The sequence below is a fragment of the Pleurodeles waltl genome, chromosome 6, assembly GCF_031143425.1.
Source record: "Pleurodeles waltl isolate 20211129_DDA chromosome 6, aPleWal1.hap1.20221129, whole genome shotgun sequence".
Lineage (NCBI taxonomy): Eukaryota > Metazoa > Chordata > Amphibia > Caudata > Salamandridae > Pleurodeles > Pleurodeles waltl.
Genome location: NC_090445.1, coordinates 1507868479 through 1507888884, shown reverse-complemented (window position 1 = coordinate 1507888884; position 20406 = coordinate 1507868479). Strand labels below are relative to the sequence as shown.

General features: G+C 45.4%; 2 protein-coding genes across 4 annotated transcripts in view; both read right to left on the bottom strand.

The window, feature by feature from the left end:
• Nucleotides 1-20177, bottom strand: part of FAAP20 (FA core complex associated protein 20) — a 103775-nt gene extending 83598 nt beyond the window's left edge. The window contains exon 1 of one of the 3 annotated variants that reach the window (XM_069240997.1): nucleotides 20045-20177. Coding sequence is in view for 2 of the 3 variants with exons in the window: in XM_069240996.1 (XP_069097097.1) it covers nucleotides 18935-18977 (43 nt within the window). In the remaining variant the exon portion in view is untranslated. Of the gene's footprint in view, nucleotides 1-18934; nucleotides 19063-20044 lie in introns of those variants that run through there. The other 2 variants (XM_069240995.1, XM_069240996.1) reach the window with 2 other exon arrangements.
• On the bottom strand, nucleotides 6229-20049 carry KDM8 (lysine demethylase 8). The gene is made up of 2 exons (XM_069240993.1): nucleotides 19839-20049; nucleotides 6229-8608 (listed from the first exon to the last, which is right to left on the bottom strand). The coding sequence occupies exon 2, from the start codon at nucleotides 8270-8272 to the stop codon at nucleotides 7052-7054; it is 1221 nt and encodes a 406-aa protein (XP_069097094.1). The 5' UTR covers nucleotides 8273-8608; nucleotides 19839-20049; the 3' UTR covers nucleotides 6229-7051.
• Nucleotides 20178-20406: the final 229 nt, after the last annotated feature.

The window sequence follows — 20406 nt, the reverse complement described above, 5'->3', positions numbered from 1 at the left end:
TGTGGGGTTATATACCGCCATTGGGGAGGGACACACTTCTCACATTGGATCAACCTGATCAAAACACATACCCACTTCAGAAAGCCACTTTACTTGCCAAGTTTGGGCTGGCCCATGAGGGATACCGTCAGAGGTTCAGGGACAGCACCAAACAAACCACACAAACATGGGTAGATTTCTTTGACTTTTCCAGTAAGGCAATGAATGGATGGGTGCGGGGCAACAAAGTAGATGATTATAAAGGGTTATATGACTTGATTCTGAGAGAGCATATGCTTAATACTACTTTTACAGAGTTGCGCCAGCACTTAGTGGATAGTAAGCTGACTGATCCCAGGAAGCTTGCTGAGGAGGCGGACCTCTGGGTTAGCACCAGAGTGTCCAAGAAGGTACCTGGGAGGGACACCCACAAAGGTGGTCAGGGTTCCGAACAGAAGAAAGAGGGGGGAGATAAACTTACAGATAAGGAACTCTCCAAAGGCCCCCAAAAGAATTCCCAGGGAGGGGGTGGCAACCATTCCTTTTCCAGAATTGGGGAAAAGCCAGGGACATATGATAGGTCAGGGAAATCCAACCCCAAATGCATGGAGTGTTACCAGTATGGTCACTTTAAAGGCGACCCCCAGTGCTCCAAGAGAGCACCGTCCTCTACTGGACAGACACCTGGGTTGACTAGTGTAGCACTCGGGGGGGAGATGGACCCGGATAGCTTTGGGGAACAGGTAGAGATTTCCCTAGTGTCCCTGGGAGAAGGAGAAATGGTGCCCAAAGCCCACATGCCCCAAAATACTTCCAAGTACAGGCAGTGGGTCACCATTGATGGGCAGAAGGTGGAGGCTCTGCGTGACACAGGAGCCAGTATGACGACTATCAAGAGTCAGCTGGTGTCAACAGAGCAGATAGTCCCTAATACATTCCACCAGGTCATAGTCGCTGACAATCGTGAGAGTCACCTACCGGTGGCTCTGGTTCCCTTTGAGGGGGTCTCTGGTACTCTGAAAGTAGCTGTGAGTCCTGCCATGCCTGTAGATTGTCTGTTAGGCAATGATCTTGAGCATACTGCTTGGAAAGAAGTGGAGCTCAGATCTCACCTGGAGATGTTAGGGTTACCTGAGTGGGTCTGCATGACCACACGGTCCATGGCTGACCGAGAGGGAAGTCAAGGGCGTCTGGAGCCTGGAACAATGGCCCGAGAGCTGCCAAGAGGAGGGGCAAGGGGTGCGGGAAACCGGTCCCAGAAGTTCCCACAGTGGTTGACGGGGCTCCTGAGGAGGAGGCTACCGAGCCAACTGGGGAAGACATTGCCACCCTAGGTGACCTACCGGAGCTTGCTGGCTGGCAAGTTGAGGGTGGACCCACAAGGGAGGAATTCTGCAAGGCGCAGAAAGAATGTCCCACTCTAGAGGGTCTGAGGAAGCAAGCCTCAGACCAGGCGGCAGGTGAAGCCTCTGGCGATCACCACATATATTGGGAGAATGATCTCCTCTACAGTGAGCCTAAGGTTCCGGCCTTTGGGGCAGCGCGTACGCTCGTGGTCCCCCAGTGTTACCGAACCTTCCTACTGGGTCTGGCTCACGACATTCCCCTAGCAGGACATTTGGGGCAAGGCAAGACCTTTAACAGGCTTGTCACCCACTTTTATTGGCCCAGAACGAGGACAAACTCAGATAAGTTCTGTAGATCTTGTCCTACCTGCCAGGCCAGTGGTAAAGCAGGGAAAAGGGTTAAAACCCCCCTGATTCCACTTCCTGTCGTTGGCACCCCCTTTGAAAGGGTGGGCATCGACATTGTTGGTCCATTGGACCCCAAAACTGCCTTAGGCAACAGGTTCATCCTGGTTTTGGTGGACCATGCCACCCGTTACCCAGAGGCAATCCCTCTGAGGACCGTAACTGCACCGTTGGTGACCAGAACTCTGATGGGAATATTTACCCGTGTGGGATTCCCAAAGGAGATAGTGTCTGACAGAGGCACTAACTTCATGTCTGCATACATGAAGTCTCTGTGGGATGCGTGTGGTGTAACCTATAAGTTCACCACACCCTATCACCCCCAATCTAATGGTCTTGTGGAGAGATTCAACAAGACCTTGAAAGGCATGATTGGTGGCCTACCTGAGGCCATGAGGCGTAAGTGGGACGTCCTCTTACCATGCCTTCTCTTTGCTTACCGAGAGGTCCCCCAGAGGGGGGTGGGGTTCAGTCCCTTTGAGCTTCTCTATGGGTACCCTGTCAGGGGACACTTAAGCATTGTCAAGGAGGGGTTGGAGAGAGCTCCAAAGGCACCCCCCTCAGGATGTGGTCAGCTACATGTTGGCCTTCCGCAACCAGATGACCCGCTTCTGGAAAGAGGCCCAAAGTAACCTTGAGGCCAGTCAAGAGGTAATGAAATGCTGGTATGACCAGAAGGCCACCCTGGTAGAGTTTCAACCTGAAGACAAAGTGTGGGTAATGGATCCAGTAGAGCCTATAGCTCTCCAGGACCGCTGGTCTGGCCCATTTGAAGTAAAGGAGCGGAAAGGGGAGGCCACTTACCTAGTGGAACTCCAAACCCCTAGGAACCCCCTAAGGGTGCTCCATGTCAACCGGCTAAAGGCTCATTTTGAGAGGTCTGAGGTCAACATGCTTCTGGTCACAGATGAAGGAATGGAAGAGGAGAGTGAACCTCTCCCCGACCTCCTCTCTGCCCAAGAAGGTGATGGGTCAGTGAAAGGGGTCATCCTCTCTGACTCCCTGACTCTAAACCAGAAAGGAGACTGCTATGAGCTGTTGGAGCAGTTCTCCCCCCTGTTCTCCCTTACTCCTGGACTGACCAACCTCTGTGTTCATGACATTGACACCGGTGACAGTCTCCCTGTGAAGAACAAAATTTACAGGTTATCGGATAAGGTGAAAGCCAGCATCAAGGAGGAGGTCTCCAAGATGTTAGCTTTCAGGGTTATCGAGAAATCCAGTAGTCCCTGGGACAGCCCAGTGGTGTTGGTCCATAAGGCTACTGCCCCAGGTGCGAAGCCAGAACTTCGGTTCTGTGTGGACTACCGGGGTCTCAACTCAGTCACCCGGACTGATGCTCACCCCATCCCCCGAGCTGATGAGCTCGTTGACAGGCTGGGCGTTGCCAAGTTCCTGAGTACATTTGATCTTACTTCAGGGTACTGGCAGATCGCCCTGACTGAGGGGGCTAAAGAGAGATCCGCATTTTCAACCCCTGATGGCCATTACCAGTTCCGGGTGATGCCATTTGGGTTGAAAAATGCCCCCGCTACCTTCCAACGGTTGGTTAACGGGGTCCTAGCTGACAAGGATGCCTTCTGTGCAGCCTACCTGGATGACATAGCTGTCTACAGTTCCAGCTGGGAGGAACACCTGCTCCACCTCAAGGAGGTGCTTCAGGCCCTGCAACAGGCAGGCCTGACCATCAAGGCTAGTAAGTGCCAGATTGGGCAGGGTTCCGTGGTGTACTTGGGACACCTAGTGGGTGGTAGCAAGGTGCAGCCACTCCAGGCCAAGATTGAAACTATCAAAGCCTGGCAACCACCTAGAACTCAGACTGAGGTGAGAGCCTTTTTAGGCCTCACCGGATACTACCGCAGATTTGTCGAGGGCTATGGTACCATTGTGTCACCCTTGACAGAACTCACTTCCAAGAAACAACCTAGGTTGGTGAATTGGACAGAGGCTTGTCAGAAAGCCTTTGACTCCCTGAAGGAAGCCATGTGCACGGCCCCCGTGCTCAAGGCCCCTGACTACTCCCAGGAATTTATTGTGCAGACAGACGCTTCAGAGCATGGCATAGGGGCGGTCCTAGCACAGCTAAATGAGGAGGGCCTAGACCAACCAGTAGTCTTTATTAGCAGAAGGCTATTACCACGGGAACATAGGTGGAGTGCTATTGAAAGAGAAGCTTTTGCTGTGGTCTGGGCACTGAAGAAGCTAAGACCCTACCTGTTTGGGACTCACTTCCGGGTTCAGACAGACCACAGGCCCCTCAAATGGCTCATGCAGATGAGGGGTGAGAATCCAAAACTCTTGAGGTGGTCCATTTCCCTACAGGGGATGGACTTTACGGTGGAACATCGCCCCGGGGTTGACCACGCCAATGCTGATGGTCTCTCCAGATACTTCCGCCTTAGCGATGAGAGCTCCGAGGAGGTCGGGTAGCTCTCCCCACTTTCAGCTGGGGGGGGGACACATGTTAGACCCGACAGCCTTAGGGTGGTCACCCCTAACTTTTTGCCTGCCTCCCTACACTTTTTGGACACTATTTGTGCTGGCTTTTAGACTCTGCGCACGTTACCACTGCTAACCAGTGCTAAAGTGCATATGCTCTCTCCCTTAAAACATGGTAACCTTGAATCATACCTGATTGGACTATTTAATTTACTTATAAGTCCCTAGTAATGTGCACTCTCTGTGCCTAGGGCCTGTAGATTAAATGCTACTAGTGGGCCTGCAGCACTGGTTGTGCCAACCACTTAAGTAGCCCCTTACCTTGTCTCAGGCCTGCCACTGCAAGGCCTGTGTGTGCAGTCTCACTGGCACCTCGACTTGGCATTTAACAGTACTTGCCAAGCCTAAACCTCCCCTTTCTCCACATATAAGTCACCTCTAATGTGTGCCCTAGGTAACCCCTAGAGCAGGGTGCTGTGTGGGTGAAAGGCAGGACTTGTACCTGTGTAGTTTACATGTCCTGGTAGTGTAAAACTCCTAAATTCGTTTTTGCACTACTGTGAGGCCTGCTCCCTTCATAGGCTAACATTGGGGCTGCCCTCATACAGTATTGAAGTGGTAGCTGCTGATCTGAAAGGAGTAGGAAGGTCATATTTAGTATGGCCAGAATGGTAATATAAAATCCTGCTGACTGGTGAAGTTGGATTTAATATTACTATTCTAGAAATGCCACTTTTAGAAAGTGAGCATTTCTTTGCACTTAAATCTTTCTGTGCCTTACAATCCACGTCTGGCTGGGCTTAGTTGACAGCTCCTGGTGCATTCACTCAGACACACCCCAAACACAGGGTACTCAGCCTCACTTGCATACATCTGCATTTTGAATGGGTCTTCCTGGGCTGGGAGGATGGAGGGCCTGCTCTCACACAAAGGACTGCCACACCCCCTACTGGGACCCTGGCAGACAGGATTGAACTGAAAGGGGACCTGGTGCACTTCTTAGCCACTCTTTGAAGTCTCCCCCACTTCAAAGGCACATTTGGGTATAAAACAGGGCCTCTGCCCTACCTCATCAGACACTTGCTGGAGAAGAAACCTGAACCAGAAACTACATCCTGCCAAGAAGAACTGCCTGGCTGCTCAAAGGACTCACCTGGCTGCTTTCTACAAAGGACTGCTGCCTTGCTGTTGGCCTGCTGCCTTGCTGAACTCCTGTCTGGCTGTGAAAGTGCTCTCCAAGGGCTTGGATAGAGCTTGCCTCCTGTTCCCTGAAGTCTCAGGACCAAAAAGACTTCTCTTTTTCACTTGGACGCTCTTAGACATTAGACAACCAGTATGCGACAACCTGGGACACTTCGGAGTTGCTGCTGTGAAATGGCAGTGAAGCAAGCACTACCTAACGGTTCTAGGCAAGATTCAGTTTTATTATTGTTATTGAAGAATGAAGCACATGCTTAGACCCAATTCTCAATATAAGTGAGACTGGCAGAAGTTAAAACAGTTACTATAAATTTGTCAGTGATCGTTTATTAAGGCGAGTGAAACGTTTTTATTTTGTTTTGTTAGCAGTTTCTTTGCTGAGTCTACATTTCATCCAGGCCCTCACCTGACAGATGTTTTCTCTGAGCAATACAAATGAACATTAATTGAGACGCGTCCTTAACAACATAAGATTTAAGTGACAGACCAAGTCTGACAATGGGAAGTATTGTAAATAGGTTATTATGAAAAATAATCTCCATAAGCCAAATAAAGTGGTCATGGGTGCAAATATAGCTTTTTACAAGTGTCATATTGAACTACATACAAGGACAGTTTGCTGCTCATTAACAATTAAAAAAAGCTTCGCTATTTAGAGAGTCCTTTCCACATACGCAGGGCATATCCCTTGCGCTCTGGAAGGGCTGTGCAGTGTAAAATAAATAAAGCAGTCTGTATGTTGCACGTATTACTGCCAACACACAGAATTAGCACTTTGATTGTCACTGCACTATATTTCCAAGAGTATAGAACATGAACAGAGACTTAGAAGAAAAACATGGAGCTGTCACTCGACGTAATCCATTCACCCACTTTAATAGTAAGTACATCATTATTCGGTAGCAATCTACCATTGTGTACAAGCAGCCAGATTACAAGGAAGATACTGGTCTCGCCCAAAATTGTTTTACTGTCATTAAAGCCTGTAAACAAAGGCCTTAACTCTCACAAGTAGTGTACAATCAGAGCCTGAGCTAAGAGCATTTGATGCCAGCATAGCCTAGTGCTAAGGCATGAGTATTACCCGCCATCCTAATCGAGCCCAAGTATTTCTCGATGTGGAACACTGTCAAGTTGTTAAATACTTTAGCTCACGAAATGGTGATTTTATAGATTTGCAGTATTCCTGTTAACAAAGGACTGACATATTTTGTAACATTATTATAATCAGAACACTCATTTGTATCTTTTGGTTACTTTCTTTACATTCAAGCTTTTACAATGAAGTAGGTTTGCCAGAAAAGCCCTGCAGTTTCCCACGTCTCCCTAACTTGTTCTTGTACTCAAAGTGAGAATTGAAAAACTACTCTCTTAAAATAATCCTCCTTGAGCCCCTAGTTTGATGTCAGAATTATGCTCAAACAACCCTAAAGTGTGGTACTTCACAAGTAAGAGACCGCAATGTTCAAAATTAGCAATAAATGCTCCCGCAGTTGCCTGCAGTGTACGAGGGACATAACACCGAAAATGTTGAGGCTCAATTATTCATATTAATCATCTCTCCAACAGTTCTGAATAATGTTGTTTCTTTCAAGTGACTATCAGCTCCGTTGTTTCGCTATCTTGTTTAAAATTGAATACCTGGTTGCAATGTGTTCCAGTTAACATCCTATTACCACTGGTCAAGACCACCAGAAACTGACAGAAAAGCTCACATCAAGTGACCGCACATAATGCCACCATTTAACTGGAATAAACAGAATCTGCCCAGGAGATAGTATACATTCTTGGTGCACAGTTTTTTTAAACTGAGGGAACCTCTCCAAATCAGGATTTTCTACATCCACCTGACTGGTGTTGTGCAAGATGGAAGTCTCATGTGGATACACGTTTTCAGATTCATTAGGGGAATATAAGCGGATGTATTTTCTTCCTACTACTTGGGCTAAAAAGTTCTGTTGTGGGTCCTGGTGAAGAGGAGAAACTGTTCCCGCTGGCCCAAACCATGCATTCACTGTAATGTCCTCTTCATCCCCTTCCCCCAGACAGCAGTAATCAGGGATGCAAATGTCCCTCTTCAGTTCAGGTATCTGGTCAAAAAGCTGATGCTGAGCAAGGTATCCAATGCTGCTCTGCTGATCTACTATATAATTACTAATAAACTCGTCAACTGTCATAAGGGTCTGCGACCAAGTTTCATCCGTATACCGAGAACCCACCTCCACAGGGACTGTCCGACAACCAGCTATTTCAGATATATAATCACAACTCCACTTCTTCATGCAAGGCCAATGGTCAATAACCCCATCTAATATGAGCGGATTCTGAGGGAGAAGGTAGTTATCTCTGAAGTGTTGTAAGGATGGACAGTAAAGATGTGGAATTGCAGTTTCCATTCTAATCACTGGAAGCACGGGGCAAGATTCACTCTTCATTTTCTTTCTAGTGCATATGCTGTTTTCAACCTCAGTAGATCTCTTTCTAAATGCCAAATATTTCTGGAAAATATTTATGGTTCGGACTAGAATGTTGTCTAGAATGGATGATCCCATTAGCAGTCCCATATCACAGGCTCTTACAGCTTCTCTGAGCGAACTCTCATTGGTACACAGTCCCAAGGCCTTAAAAAGGCACCCATAAGAATACACCCTTCTCCATTCTTTGTCCACGTCTTTCCAGGTTCCGCTATTCAGCTTTTCCCATGCATAATCCAGTATTACCTGACTAGTCTGCAAACATTTGTGGTTGTCCTTGTTATACAATTGATCTCCTGCTTCCCGTAGTAAAAATATAATACTTGTATCAACTGTTTCTGAGAAATTAATACCCAATCCTTCCTTCGAGTCTGGCAAAGCAGTCGTGATGTCATCCCAGAGGGAACACATTTCTTTATTCTGCTCCATGTTCTTCAGTCTAGTTTTGATCTCTGTTGCTCGAAGTGGTGCCACAAATCCTGCTAGCACTATTCATTGAATACATATAGTTGGAAATGGGACATCCAGTTAGGCACCTTATCAACAAACACACACATATTGCCAATATCCAATTTTGCAGGGTCCTAAATATCATTTGCACATTTTAACTGTTAGATGTACTGTTAAGCACCCCGGTTCATAATAAATGAGCTTCTTCACAATCTGCTCCATGTGTGAGGCTTAGCAATTTTTGAGACATCTACTCCATTCTGTGTAAAGAGGTTGTGGATCACCTGTCGATTTTAAATACAGAAGGAATTCCACCTGCACAAAAATCACATAAATTATTATTATTTTTTAAACTGTCCATGTTTATGCTAGTATAAATATGCATGTATTTGAAGTGATTTGCCATTATATTACTATTGTGAAAGCCATAGAGATCCAAGCAAAGATGAGTTTGGGAAACCTTTCGGAAAAGGATAATGCCTGTAGGCTAATATGCTGTGGATATACTTCCACCCCAAGCTTACTAGATCGGGAACAGGCGAGGGAAAGAAAGGGAAGAAAACGTCAGGCAATTACACAGCGGGGGAGAAAAGCATAAACAAGGGGAAAAAAGTCAGCTTGCAAGCGGACAAAAGTGACAATATTGTTGAAATATTGCTCTATTTCCAAAGTAACAATTCTGCAATGTTTAAACACAGGGCGCTCACTCCCTAACTATTGCCATCGATTAAGTATCAGGCCAAGATAGTGATAAAAAGTTTAAAATATTGCGATTGCGGGGTTCAATGAAACAAAAGGGTGTCAAAAAAAGGCACACGTGGATCATTGTATGTTTTTAACACAAATAATGCAAGCAATTGAGATCCCACCCTTGATAGTTCCTCAATAGTCATGACACCCTTTGCTCGTTCGGTAACTTTATATATGTTTGTCCCCAACAAACTGCATGTTAACAAGTTATTGTGTTAGCCCCAAACATAATTGTATTTTAATGAGATCACCTTCACTCCCAAAAGAATTTTTCAATCATGTAATTTTCAACTTATTGATGCGGTTAATAAAACCCATTAACATATGCCTTAAAACTATTTTGAAAAGCACACCATTGTCCCCCTATTTATGCAATTCTCATATACATTTCTGTTCAGTGTCATAAAAATCTTCAAATTAAGTAGAATACCAAGAAAAGGTAACAAAGCAAGTGCAAATTATCAGATCGTCCATCCCAAACTAGGAAATAGGCAGTCTACAAAAAACAATCATACTAACACATGGAAAGAGTTTCAACACGCAAAGTTCAAATCATTTTTCCTTTGCTGTAGCATTCTTCAGTCAGCACAGGCTGATCAGGTCTTATTGTTTAACTGCAGTGCTCCTCGACCAATGCTTTCCTTCCGTGCTTTCACTTGCAAACATTTTCTCACTAGCTTTTTTGAAGTTGCTAATAGCCAGATTCAAATATTTAACTAGTCTGCAGTCTAGTGTCAGTGCCTAGGTAACAAGCTGCAGTGGCATTCTTTTTGTTCGCAGCCCGAATCGCAAGCATTGGCAAACACAATAGGCCTCGCCTATACAAGAGGTATTGTCTTTGGCAATGTGTTTTTGCCATGTAGTAGACCACGGTGGTTGCCGTTTAGCAGGGCTAATTGTTTGAGGGGTGGAGTGTCAGAGCGTCGTAACGAGGATTTGTTGGTGAAGAGTGTTGTTGAGTGGAGCAGGGCAGTAGAGTGTAGCAGAGTTGAGTTGAGGAGAGTAAAGTTCAGTGGAAGTGGTGTATAGTGGGTTGGAATAGGGTGGAGTAGACCGAGGTAATGGGGTGGATTTGAGTAGGTGGGGTCAGCTGGAGTGGAGTGGACTAGATGGGGTGAATTAGACTCTAGTGGGGTGGATTGGAGTGGAATGGAATATATTGGAGTGGGTGGGTGGATTGGAGTCAGAACTAGGGTGGGGAGATTGGATTAGGCTGGACTGGATTAGAATGTGATGGTTTAGAGTGGGGTGGATTGCGCTGGAGTGGAATGGATTGGTTTGGAGTGGGATGGATTGGAATGGGGTGAAGGATTGAAGTGGGGTGGGCTGGATGGATTGTACTGAGTGGGGTGGACTGGGGTGGAGTAGAGTGGGGTGGGATGGAGTGAATTAGAGTAGGGTGGGTGGATTGAATGGGAGTGGGATGGATTTTATAGGGGTGAAATGGAATGAGTGGTGTGGACTGGAGCAGGGTGGAATGGAGTGGGGTGAATTGGATTGGTGTGGGGGTGTGGTGAGGTGGACTGAAGAGGATTGGAATTCAGTGGGGTGAATTGGACTGGAGTGAGGTTGACTGGCTTGAGTGGGATGGTTTGGAGTCTATCGGATTGGGGTGGATTGGACTGGAGTGGGGTGGGGTGCACTGGATTGGGTGGTGTGGATTGGATTGAGGCGGACTGGATTGTGGTGAGGTGGTGGGTGGACTGGAGTGGATTTGAGTCAGTGGATTGGACTAGAGGGGAGTAGATTACGATGGTCTGGAGTGGGTTGGGTTGGATTGGGGTGGAGTAGGGGGATTGGAGTGGGGTAGAGGAATGGGGTGGACTCAAAGTATTGGATCCAGTGGAATAGACTGAACTAGGTGGGGTGGATTGGAATAGAGTGAGGTGGACTGGAGTGGGGTGGACTGCGTAGGATGGACTGAAGTGAGGTGAGCTGATTGGATTGGGTGGGTTGGACTTGACTGGGGTAGGTGAGGTGGATTGGAGAGGACTGGGTTTCAGTGGGGTGGATTAGACCCAAGTGTGGTGGATTGGACTGAGTGTGGTGGATTGGATTGAATGGGGTGGTTTGGAGTCTATCGGACTGGAGTGGTGTGCAATGGATTGTGGTGGATGAGGTGGACTGAATTGGAGGGTATGGATTGGATTTAGGCTGATTGGATGACGTGGTGGATTGGATTCGGGTGGTGTTTATTGGGGTGGAGCTGACTGGTATGTGATGGTCTGGATTTGAGATGGGGTGAATCATGGTGGTTTGGACTAGAGCAGAGTGGACAGGAGTGAAGTGGATTAAGATGGTTTGGAGTGGGGTGGATTAAGATTGGAGTGGGGCCAATTGCTTTGTATTGTACTGCAGCAGATTGGAGCGGGGCAGAATGGTGTGAGGTAGAGTGGAGCACACTGTTTTGGATTGAAGTGGGGCAGACTGCTTTAGAGTGGGGCAGACTGAACTGGATTGGAGTGGGACAGATTGTTTTGGATTGGAGTGGGCAGACTGGAGTGGGGCAGACTGTTTGGACTGAAATGGGGCATACTGGTGTAGTGCAGATTGTTTAGATTGCTGTGGGCCAGACTGGAGTGGGGCAGATTGTTTTGGACTGGAGTGGGTCAAATTGGAGTAGGTGGGTTGTAGGATTGGAGTCAGGTGGGTTGGGAGCACTGCAGTGGACTGGATTGGGATGAGTTGTTTGAATTAGAGTAGGGTGGATTGACGAGGGGTGAGGTGGGGAGAATTAGCATTGCTTGGAGCGGGGTGGATTGGGGAGTACTGCAATAATATGTGTTTATAGAGTTGTGGAAATTACACAAAGTAATGTTGCTTTGCAATATTTAGAACAAGATAATCGTCATCATTTGAGAACAGTGCCCATGAGCAAAAAAAAAAAAAAAAAAAAAAAACACAACATGAGTGCAGAGTGAGAAAAGAAGACTTGGCGAAATAAAAGAAAGTTAACTATAGAAAATAAAACTGAGCAATTTTATTTGTCCTGTTAGACAATTTTTGGGCAGTCACACGCCTTCCGACTATAAGGCACTACAATTTAAAAAGGAAAAAAAAATCACCTCAGTCAAGCCAGCAGAGTTGGATTGGGACCTAAAAAAGGCCTGGGCAATTCCCCCCCCCAAAAAGGCCAATATTCGAGGAGTGTGACGTTTCACAAGACATTGCTTGGTTAGTAAAATGGTCTAATTTTTGGAGAAATGTGGGTTAAAGTAAGCATTTTAAAGCTTGCAGGGACAGGCCTGGAAATAACGCCTGTGTAAAAACTGAAAACTTTTGCGTCTCAATATCTTGTACAAAGTATTGTGATTCCCACCCTGAGTCAACCGTGACTTCTAACCAGATTGCCACAAATTAGAAATTGAGTACAAAGCAAAGGTGGAAAGGGGCTAGGTTAGGATCTCTGGGAAAAGAGCCTACACTGACAAAAAAGTGACTGAAATGTCTTCTCTTGATGATTTACTACAGAGGGGTTACAGACAAAAGCTCTCATTTTCAGTGGCAGCTCTGCCTTGTTTCTGCCCCCTTCTTAGGTCTCACCTGAGACAGCATATACGCTGTCACTTGCAAAGCATTTTGTTAACTTACAGTGGGCTTAGAGCCTGCCCATTGCTTACATTAAGTTAGCTTCAACGTCCTTCTCGTTTGCTTGCTCCTCTTTGGTTAGCAGTTGCTCGCTTACCTTAGACTTTGTCCCTCCCTTCAAGCATGACCAAGCACTGGTGTTCATCCACTGCTTGCGCTTTTGGAGCTACATTTTTCTTTTTGTTGAAACACTCCGTAAGAGTGCATGTCTTTGGAGGCAGTCTCCCTCCTGAGCTTCTCTCCACCATCCTTACCCATGTGCTTTTGTCCCCCTTGCTGTTGCTGCTTGCCCCCTTCAACCCTCCACTTGCCTCCAGCTCATCTCTGTGGTTTTGCTTGCCCCTCACTCCCTCCAGGTTATCACTTGCTAGCCTCCTCCCCTCCCCCTCAATGTTGTTTCTTGTTCCCCTAACATCTGTGTTGTCACTTGACCCCTCCACCTAACTGTCTTGTGCTGCCCCTCGTGGGCTCCTTCTGCCACTATCCATGCCACTGTCAAGTTTCCCCCTCACCAACCCACCACAACAACACTGGCTACATCATAGAGCTTTTTTTTTTAATTAAAAAAACAATCATCAATCCCTTCCTCCATCCCTCATGTTGTCATTGCTTTACCCCCCCATCTCTGTTGCCACAGCTTGCCCCCATCCACCTGCCACAACACAAAGAAGCACTACGATGAGGACACTATTGGCTGCATCATAGTGTTTTTCCCCAATTTCAGTCAGGCAGCACCACAGCTGCCTTTCTGTGCAACATCACTAAAACACTGACAAAGACAATAACTCACGTAGCCAAGACCTACTGGCTTTGCCAGTGTTTGTTTTTAATACTGCCAGTAGTGTATAATATCCTATTATTCACTACTATTGATACTTTATTACTACACGGAGAACCATTTTTAGCAAACTTAAAATAAAGAAAAAAATAATATTGTTCTATTCCTTGCGGTTGCTTGCAAAGCCTTGATGCTAAGTTATAGCTCACTGTGCTACAGTGGAAGGGTTGTAAATTATGAACTGCAGGTAACAAAAGGACCTCTGTGACAATACCAATACCCACCGACCTATCTTCCAAATCTGTAATCAGCATGTTACAAGTTGTATTTTGCAGCAGGTACGTTAACCTTCTGTGCTAACTTATGATGAGACAAAACCGTTAATAGATGAAGCACATATCTATCCAGCAAGTCATTTTGTTGTTCGGATTTTTGCAGGTAAATTAATCATTGACATTTCAGACAGCTCGGTGGAGGTTAAAAGTCACAGTGGGGAAACCTAAATTAGCCTCCCAGCAAGGCCTCGGAGCCTTTGCACACTTCCACACCCCCCAGGGCCCGAATGTGAAGGCCTGGTAGAGAGTTCAGGTGAAACTGAAAACATATTGCTTCAGGGCTGGGCTAGACCTTTGGGGCCAAGGAGAGAACAGCACAAGAGGTAGAGCAACACCTGGTCTTTCAGTGAGGCCTCTGAATACTACCTGCACTCCCACCTACCATGAAATGAACGAGAAGCCCCCTAACCCCGTGGGTGAGGGATCATGGAAAATACTCCGCTTTAGGGCAACCATGGGGGCCGTAAGAGAAATGGCCCAGTGGCCACAACACATGACCTGGCCTCCCAGCATGGTCTCTCAGCCACTTCATGCTCCCTTTTCCTCCACCCACCAAGGCCTCAGTGAAAGTGCCTGGCAGGGTAGTACATCAAAGACAGTGCTTCTGTGCTGAGCTGCTCCACCCACACAGCCCCCCCCCTCCCTCAGGGGCCGAGTTGTGAATGGCATAATGTCCAGAGCAACACCTGACTGTTGCACTCATCTCTGTGTGGCGGGGAAGGAGTGGGGAAAAGCACGACTTCTGGAGTCTGAGCTAAGGTGAAATTGATCCAAAGTACTACCACCTGCTCACGCAGCACTAGTGCCCCCCTCCCCCTAAGCGCAGCACCTAGTGCTTGTAATCAGCCTGTCCTTGCCGGCCCCATGTAAAAGTGGCCTAGTCAGGTAGACATGGTGGAGGCTGGGTGGCCTCTGGGATATTGTTGCGGTTCTCCTCTAAGAAACCAGTCCCCAGCTGGCACTCAGGCACCGGCCCATCGGCCGTCGCCCGACCGCCTGCTTTGCGAATCCAGCCCTGCACGCCAGGGGCAGTAGACAGACACTGATTATGTTGAATTAATCATTGCACAAACCCTGCTCCACAGAGATAAAGGGAAATGACGCCAAGCCTGCAGTGACGAATTACCAGGCTGTATAAGAATAATTCCAAGCAAGCCAACAAATGGTAAGCAGGGAGTGAGCTCCAAGCCCTTTTTTGTTAACATAGATGTCTTGCATGCACTGGCGCATGCTCAATCCTAAAAGCACAGGTTTAGTAAAAATTTCTGAGAAGAGCTAAAAAAAAAAAAAAAAAAAAAAAAAAGGGGCACAGACAAAAATTGGGAGAGATAGATTATGCTCTATAGCCGCAACCCAGTATTTAGAGGAGAAAGTATATTTTTATTTCCAACCTGATCGTATGTGTGTTAATGGTAAAAGTTGGAACCTCAACTATTTTGCTCAGATTTTTGGTGAACTCTTAGGTAGTTCTGGGCTGTTATACTGAGGTTCATAAAATCCTCTATATTTTCCAGAAAAGACACAGCAATTGTTGTCTCTTTTGCCAATATCTCGAAAAAAAATTATAATTGTGGTTGTTATTCCAATCCTCATTTCAGGTCTAGAATATTTAAAATTCTGTTAACGTTCGGAATGAGTATATTTTGGAATTATCATTAAGTTCCTTCCATTTAATTTTTTCAGAATTCCGATGGCAGCATTTTTTAGCAGTACACAATACTGACAAATTGAAGGTCTGCCATCCGGATAAAATAACAGACAAACGAAAGCTTCCGTTGACAAACTTGAGTACCATTTAGTAGACTAGAAATGCTTCTTACAGTTGTAAACAATACTTTTCTAGATCTTTATGGAGTTTCGCTCCATATTCAGAAAGCCATATGTAATGGTCAGAAGAAATGTGATTATAAATCGCTCCAATACAGCTTCCCCAGACAGGCTGTGTAAATTAATGTACAATTGATGAAAATCATGCTGCAAACAGCGCGTTCTATTTTTCATGGCTTGAAGTTGACATTTTTGATCCATCTGGTTGTTTTGGCACACACCAAGATATGGATAAGAGTCAACTAGGTCTATTCGCTGTCCTCCAAATGACCATTTATAAATTGCTCAGGACTCGAAAGACAACTTTAGTTTTGTTAACTTTTAGTTTTAAGTCACCAGCAATATTTAACTAGTGCAAATTTTAGTCAGAAACATAACAGACGAGTGGGATAAAAAAAAAACTGTATCATCACCATACTAAAGGGCATTTATGTGCACAGGATTCCACTTTGGATCAAATACATGTCTTTTACTAATCTTTGGTATTAAATCAGCTGTGAATAAATTAAAAAGTAACGAAGCCAGGACACAACTTTACTTAAGGCCTCGATTGGTACAAATATTATAAAATTTCTACCTGTCCAAGAGACTACATGTTACGGGAAACAATTTGTTTTATTAAAAAATGTTGTTTTCCCTTCTAGTGCCATGCAGTGAGGTGACAAATTATTGCTTCCATCTTATTAGAGCAAATCTTAGATAATAACCTCTCTGCTTAGGTTATGGCTCACATCATTTGCAGGTCTGGATTACAGCAAGGTTGCGATTCTGCATCCTTTTTTGCAAATAGTCATGCAAGGGGTTGAAAGTAGAAAAAGTGGGAGTGGAAAGACCTGTGAGTCGATGCACATTAAATTCAGGGGTTCCGACCACTTGTCCAGTGAGCAAAATAAACATGTAAATTTGTTGTCCTAGACTACAAAAAAAGTGGCAGATTTAAGAAAAGTGTGCAGCGCCACATTCCTTGTGCCGCATGGCAACCCGTTACCGCCACCATGTGCACACCGTATTTAAAATACGGTGCACCATGGCACAGGGTAGGGGGCAATAGCATCATTTTTTTACACTACTGATGTACACTGCAGGATTAGTGCCAAAACTTTTAGCGCTACTCCTGCAGTGTACATAGAGGCCCATTATAATTAATGGAAGCCCCCTTTTAACGGCTGCTCTGATCAGGAGTTGAAGATGCCGGAACAAAATGGCACACGGAAATCTTGCAAGCCATTTTTACGGGCCCTCTAACAGGGGAACGCTCCCCTTGCATAGATTATGTCTGGCGCAGACATAATGTGGTGCAATGCATGCATTGCGCCACTTTATAAATATGGTGTGGGGAAATTGACACTTTAGCACTACCTTAGTGTAAACAAAATGAAGCTACGGCGGTGCTAAGGTGGTGTTAGGGACCCTTAAATCTGCTCCTATACAATCTGGGTTTCTGGTGATAGGAATTCCATACCCATGCAAAAAACACGTATTTGACTGAAAAAGTAATTGAAATAAAGGTGGTCTGGTATGCAATTTAACTTAATTGTGGTGAGGTAGAGCTACATGTATTGAAGTATTGCAGGAGGACTGGTGCAACACGTGACACTGCAAACCGCACGTTAAAGGTTAATAAAGGCTTTTTTTCTGAAGAAGGGGTCAAGTACATTTTTTGGTCTCGGCCACCGAGGCACGCAACTTTCTATTTGGTATTTTACTGCAATAACATAAGCAAAATATAAGTATCCCGGGATGGAAGGGATACTGTTCTCTGATGAATGGCAGAAACATGCAGAACATTTCCAGCAGGGGCTGAACAAGTATTTTACTGATGTAATAATTAAATTACGAGTAGGCAGAACTTGAATTGCGTCTACCATAATGCACTGCAGAACTACTGGTTCAACAAGCAAGCGTGAACCACATCTGTGAAATGCCTGTGAGTGGCATGACTCAATATAAGACAGTTTGACAGCTTACATTACAAAGCAACCACATACTGCTAGTAGTATGAGGAGGCTTTGCAGAGCTGACAATGCACAAGCCTTGAAGACAAGTTAAGTCTAAAGACCAGCTTACTTCAATGTACCAGAAATAACTACTTTTATGTGTCATTTCTGATATCAACTCTATAATTTCCAAATATAAACGACTACCACGTGGTTTAAGCTATGTGACAGTGTTAACATATTCATGCATTACTTCACATGGTAAGGCTTCTGAATACGGCTGCATACATTAAATGAGGAGCCACACAGGCCATGGCCATGGTTAGCCAGTTGCACGGAAGTCTCAAATCAGAATTGTTCTATAAGGAACAATTACAGTCACAATTTCTAAATGATCAGCACCAGACCTGCATAGCATCCTGTATGTTTCCATTCCCTGTGTGTCTGAGTTGGTGTCTGAATTACTGCACGTGGAATGCGGAGTTAATCATGTAATACAAAAGTGTAGTCTGCAGTGGAAGCTAGGAGACAGGGACAGTTGGACAGAGGATGGAACGCTGGCGTGACCTGTCTGCTGTTGCTGTAAACTTAGGGCCTAACATAAGATAAACAAAGTACAGCCACCTGAGTAGCCCCAGACTCTTGTATGACAACCCCACCCTCTGACTTCAACATCCACCAAACAGGTTTAACAAGAAGTGGTGAGAACTGTGAAATTGCATGGGGCAGAGGACTGAGTCTCCAAGGAATAAGGGTGCTCTGAGAAAGAATAGAAAACGGAGTGCAGTGAGGGAAATAAGTCTTCCACCCACCCTAGTCGCTAGCAAGGGAATCCCCCTTTCGGTGAATATTTCAATTCCACAACGTATAGATACATTCTGAAAATTAATTTCACTTCATGGGCATGCCTGCTTTGGTCCACTCAATATTAAGAGTTGTTCAAAGTAACCGTTTCCTGCTGGTATTGCTTATCCAACTCCAAGTCACTAAAGTGCTTCACATTTGCAGTTTTTTATAAGAGTTACTTCTGTCATTTATCTGTCCCTCAGATAACAGATTAAAAGATCACCTTCATTTGTGTGAATGGCTCAGGAGAGGTTAAGTTGCCAGTGGGCCAGAGGCTTCCAAACACCCCAGGGTCAGGTTACACGCTTTCCCTGTTTAAAATGCAAGCGGTTGCAGTGGTAGGTTACAGAGAAATTGAATCCCATTTCTAAAGGGTACTGGTGGGGTGGGCACCGTGTCCCCTAACTTGTGCCCTGACAATAATATATTTGAAAGTCCCCATCCCTTATTTTGCTTTAAAAAAAAAAAGCGTTGAATACGAAAGCCCACTTATGCTACAGCTGATGCGAAAACTAGTCCAGGGTTTAAGGAACGCTATCCTGGTCAAATGAGCAGGCTGTGAATGCAATAGTTTACTCACTGCGGAGGTCCGTGGAGAGGATGGTGGGCTGGGGCACTTTCATTCACATTCAGTTGTCTAGCATGGAGACACCTTGGCATCCCATGTTCAAGCTGCAGTCCGCTCCAGCTCCCCGGCCCACAACCCCTTCATCGCTGCTCACTGTAAATAGAATCCTTGTGGCTTTCAGTATGACCCCAGAGGGTGCAATTTAACACCCAATCTAATTTCGGATTGTCATTAATAGCATACAAGGGTTGAGATAGTTGAACTCAACCTTAGCGTAGTGAGTGCTAAAGTGGAGACTGTTAAATTGCCAGCGGCAGGCCTGAAAAGACTAGAAGGAGTCACTTTATAAAGTCCTTGCAATGTTTTCAATCGTGAGTGAAGATACAGGGAATTTCCCACATCCCTTTCGAGCATTGTAAAGCACGCCTCAGCATCTACCTTACTAACTGACAAGGATGCACTGTGATTTGTAGACAGCATATTGCACACATATATATATTGATATCTTTGTCTAATGTGCAACTTCAGCTACTTTTGTTGTTGCGGTTTGCGTATCTCAGTTTTCAAAAGAGCTAGGTAGGTTGTCTGCTGCTAATGGATACATGTGTATTGCTGTTAAAACAGTGTCAGATGTGTGGTGCTTCACGGTTACACCCAGTTAACTAAAACTTAATATAAAAAATCAGCTAACAATTGGACTCATGCTGTGACATCTTGACGGAGTCGTGGGCTTTTAACAAACATCGAGTAGAATTCTGTTAATTGTAGTATTGAATCAAGCACTATACACACACACACAAAGCCAGATACCCAAGCATGCAGAATACAGTTGGCTATAAGAAACGGTTTCCTTTGTTGCGAATAAAATACAGAGGTGATCTAACAACCATTTTAAGAAGCTCTAATTTATATTTACCTTACTTATAATTAGCACAGCGTACACTGCTGTTTAGGCGGTTTATAAATACGTTATCCCAGAATTTACTTTAAAAAGGTTTTTCATGGTCCGGCTCGCGTTTTGGTTTTTACACCCAAACTTGCCCAGTCTGCTGGCCGCATGAACAGACTTGCTTCCTGCCTCTAGTGCATACTATGGTCACTTCTCATATGTCAGCTACTTACACGGGCTGTCAGTGAATTCATCCTCATGCCCGGACGTTATCGGCTGATCGCTCAACGGTTACCTTTTGCACGTAACATTAGCACTTCCAGGTCGCATAACATGAGTCGTCTGGGGTGGGCAGTAAAAATTGTGTAATGTGATGTAGGATTGGATCATTGGAGACTTCCTAACCAATCCGAGTGTGCCATACAAAATTTAGAAGTGCTGATTGGCAGTATAGTCCGCAGTGTCTTTCTACGAACCTATCCGTCTCCTTTATAGCTACGGACGAGCGCGGAGCTGTTGAAGGATTTGAGTTTAGAAGCCTGGGCTCGAGCCTAGCCTAGAGATGTAAATTGTGTCACGAACATCGTGTAAAAGT

What these genes read in the sequence shown, in the direction of transcription:
- KDM8 (XM_069240993.1), bottom strand. Translation starts at nt 8,272, where the DNA reads ATGGAGCAGAATAAAGAAATGTGTTCCCTCTGGGATGACATCACGACT.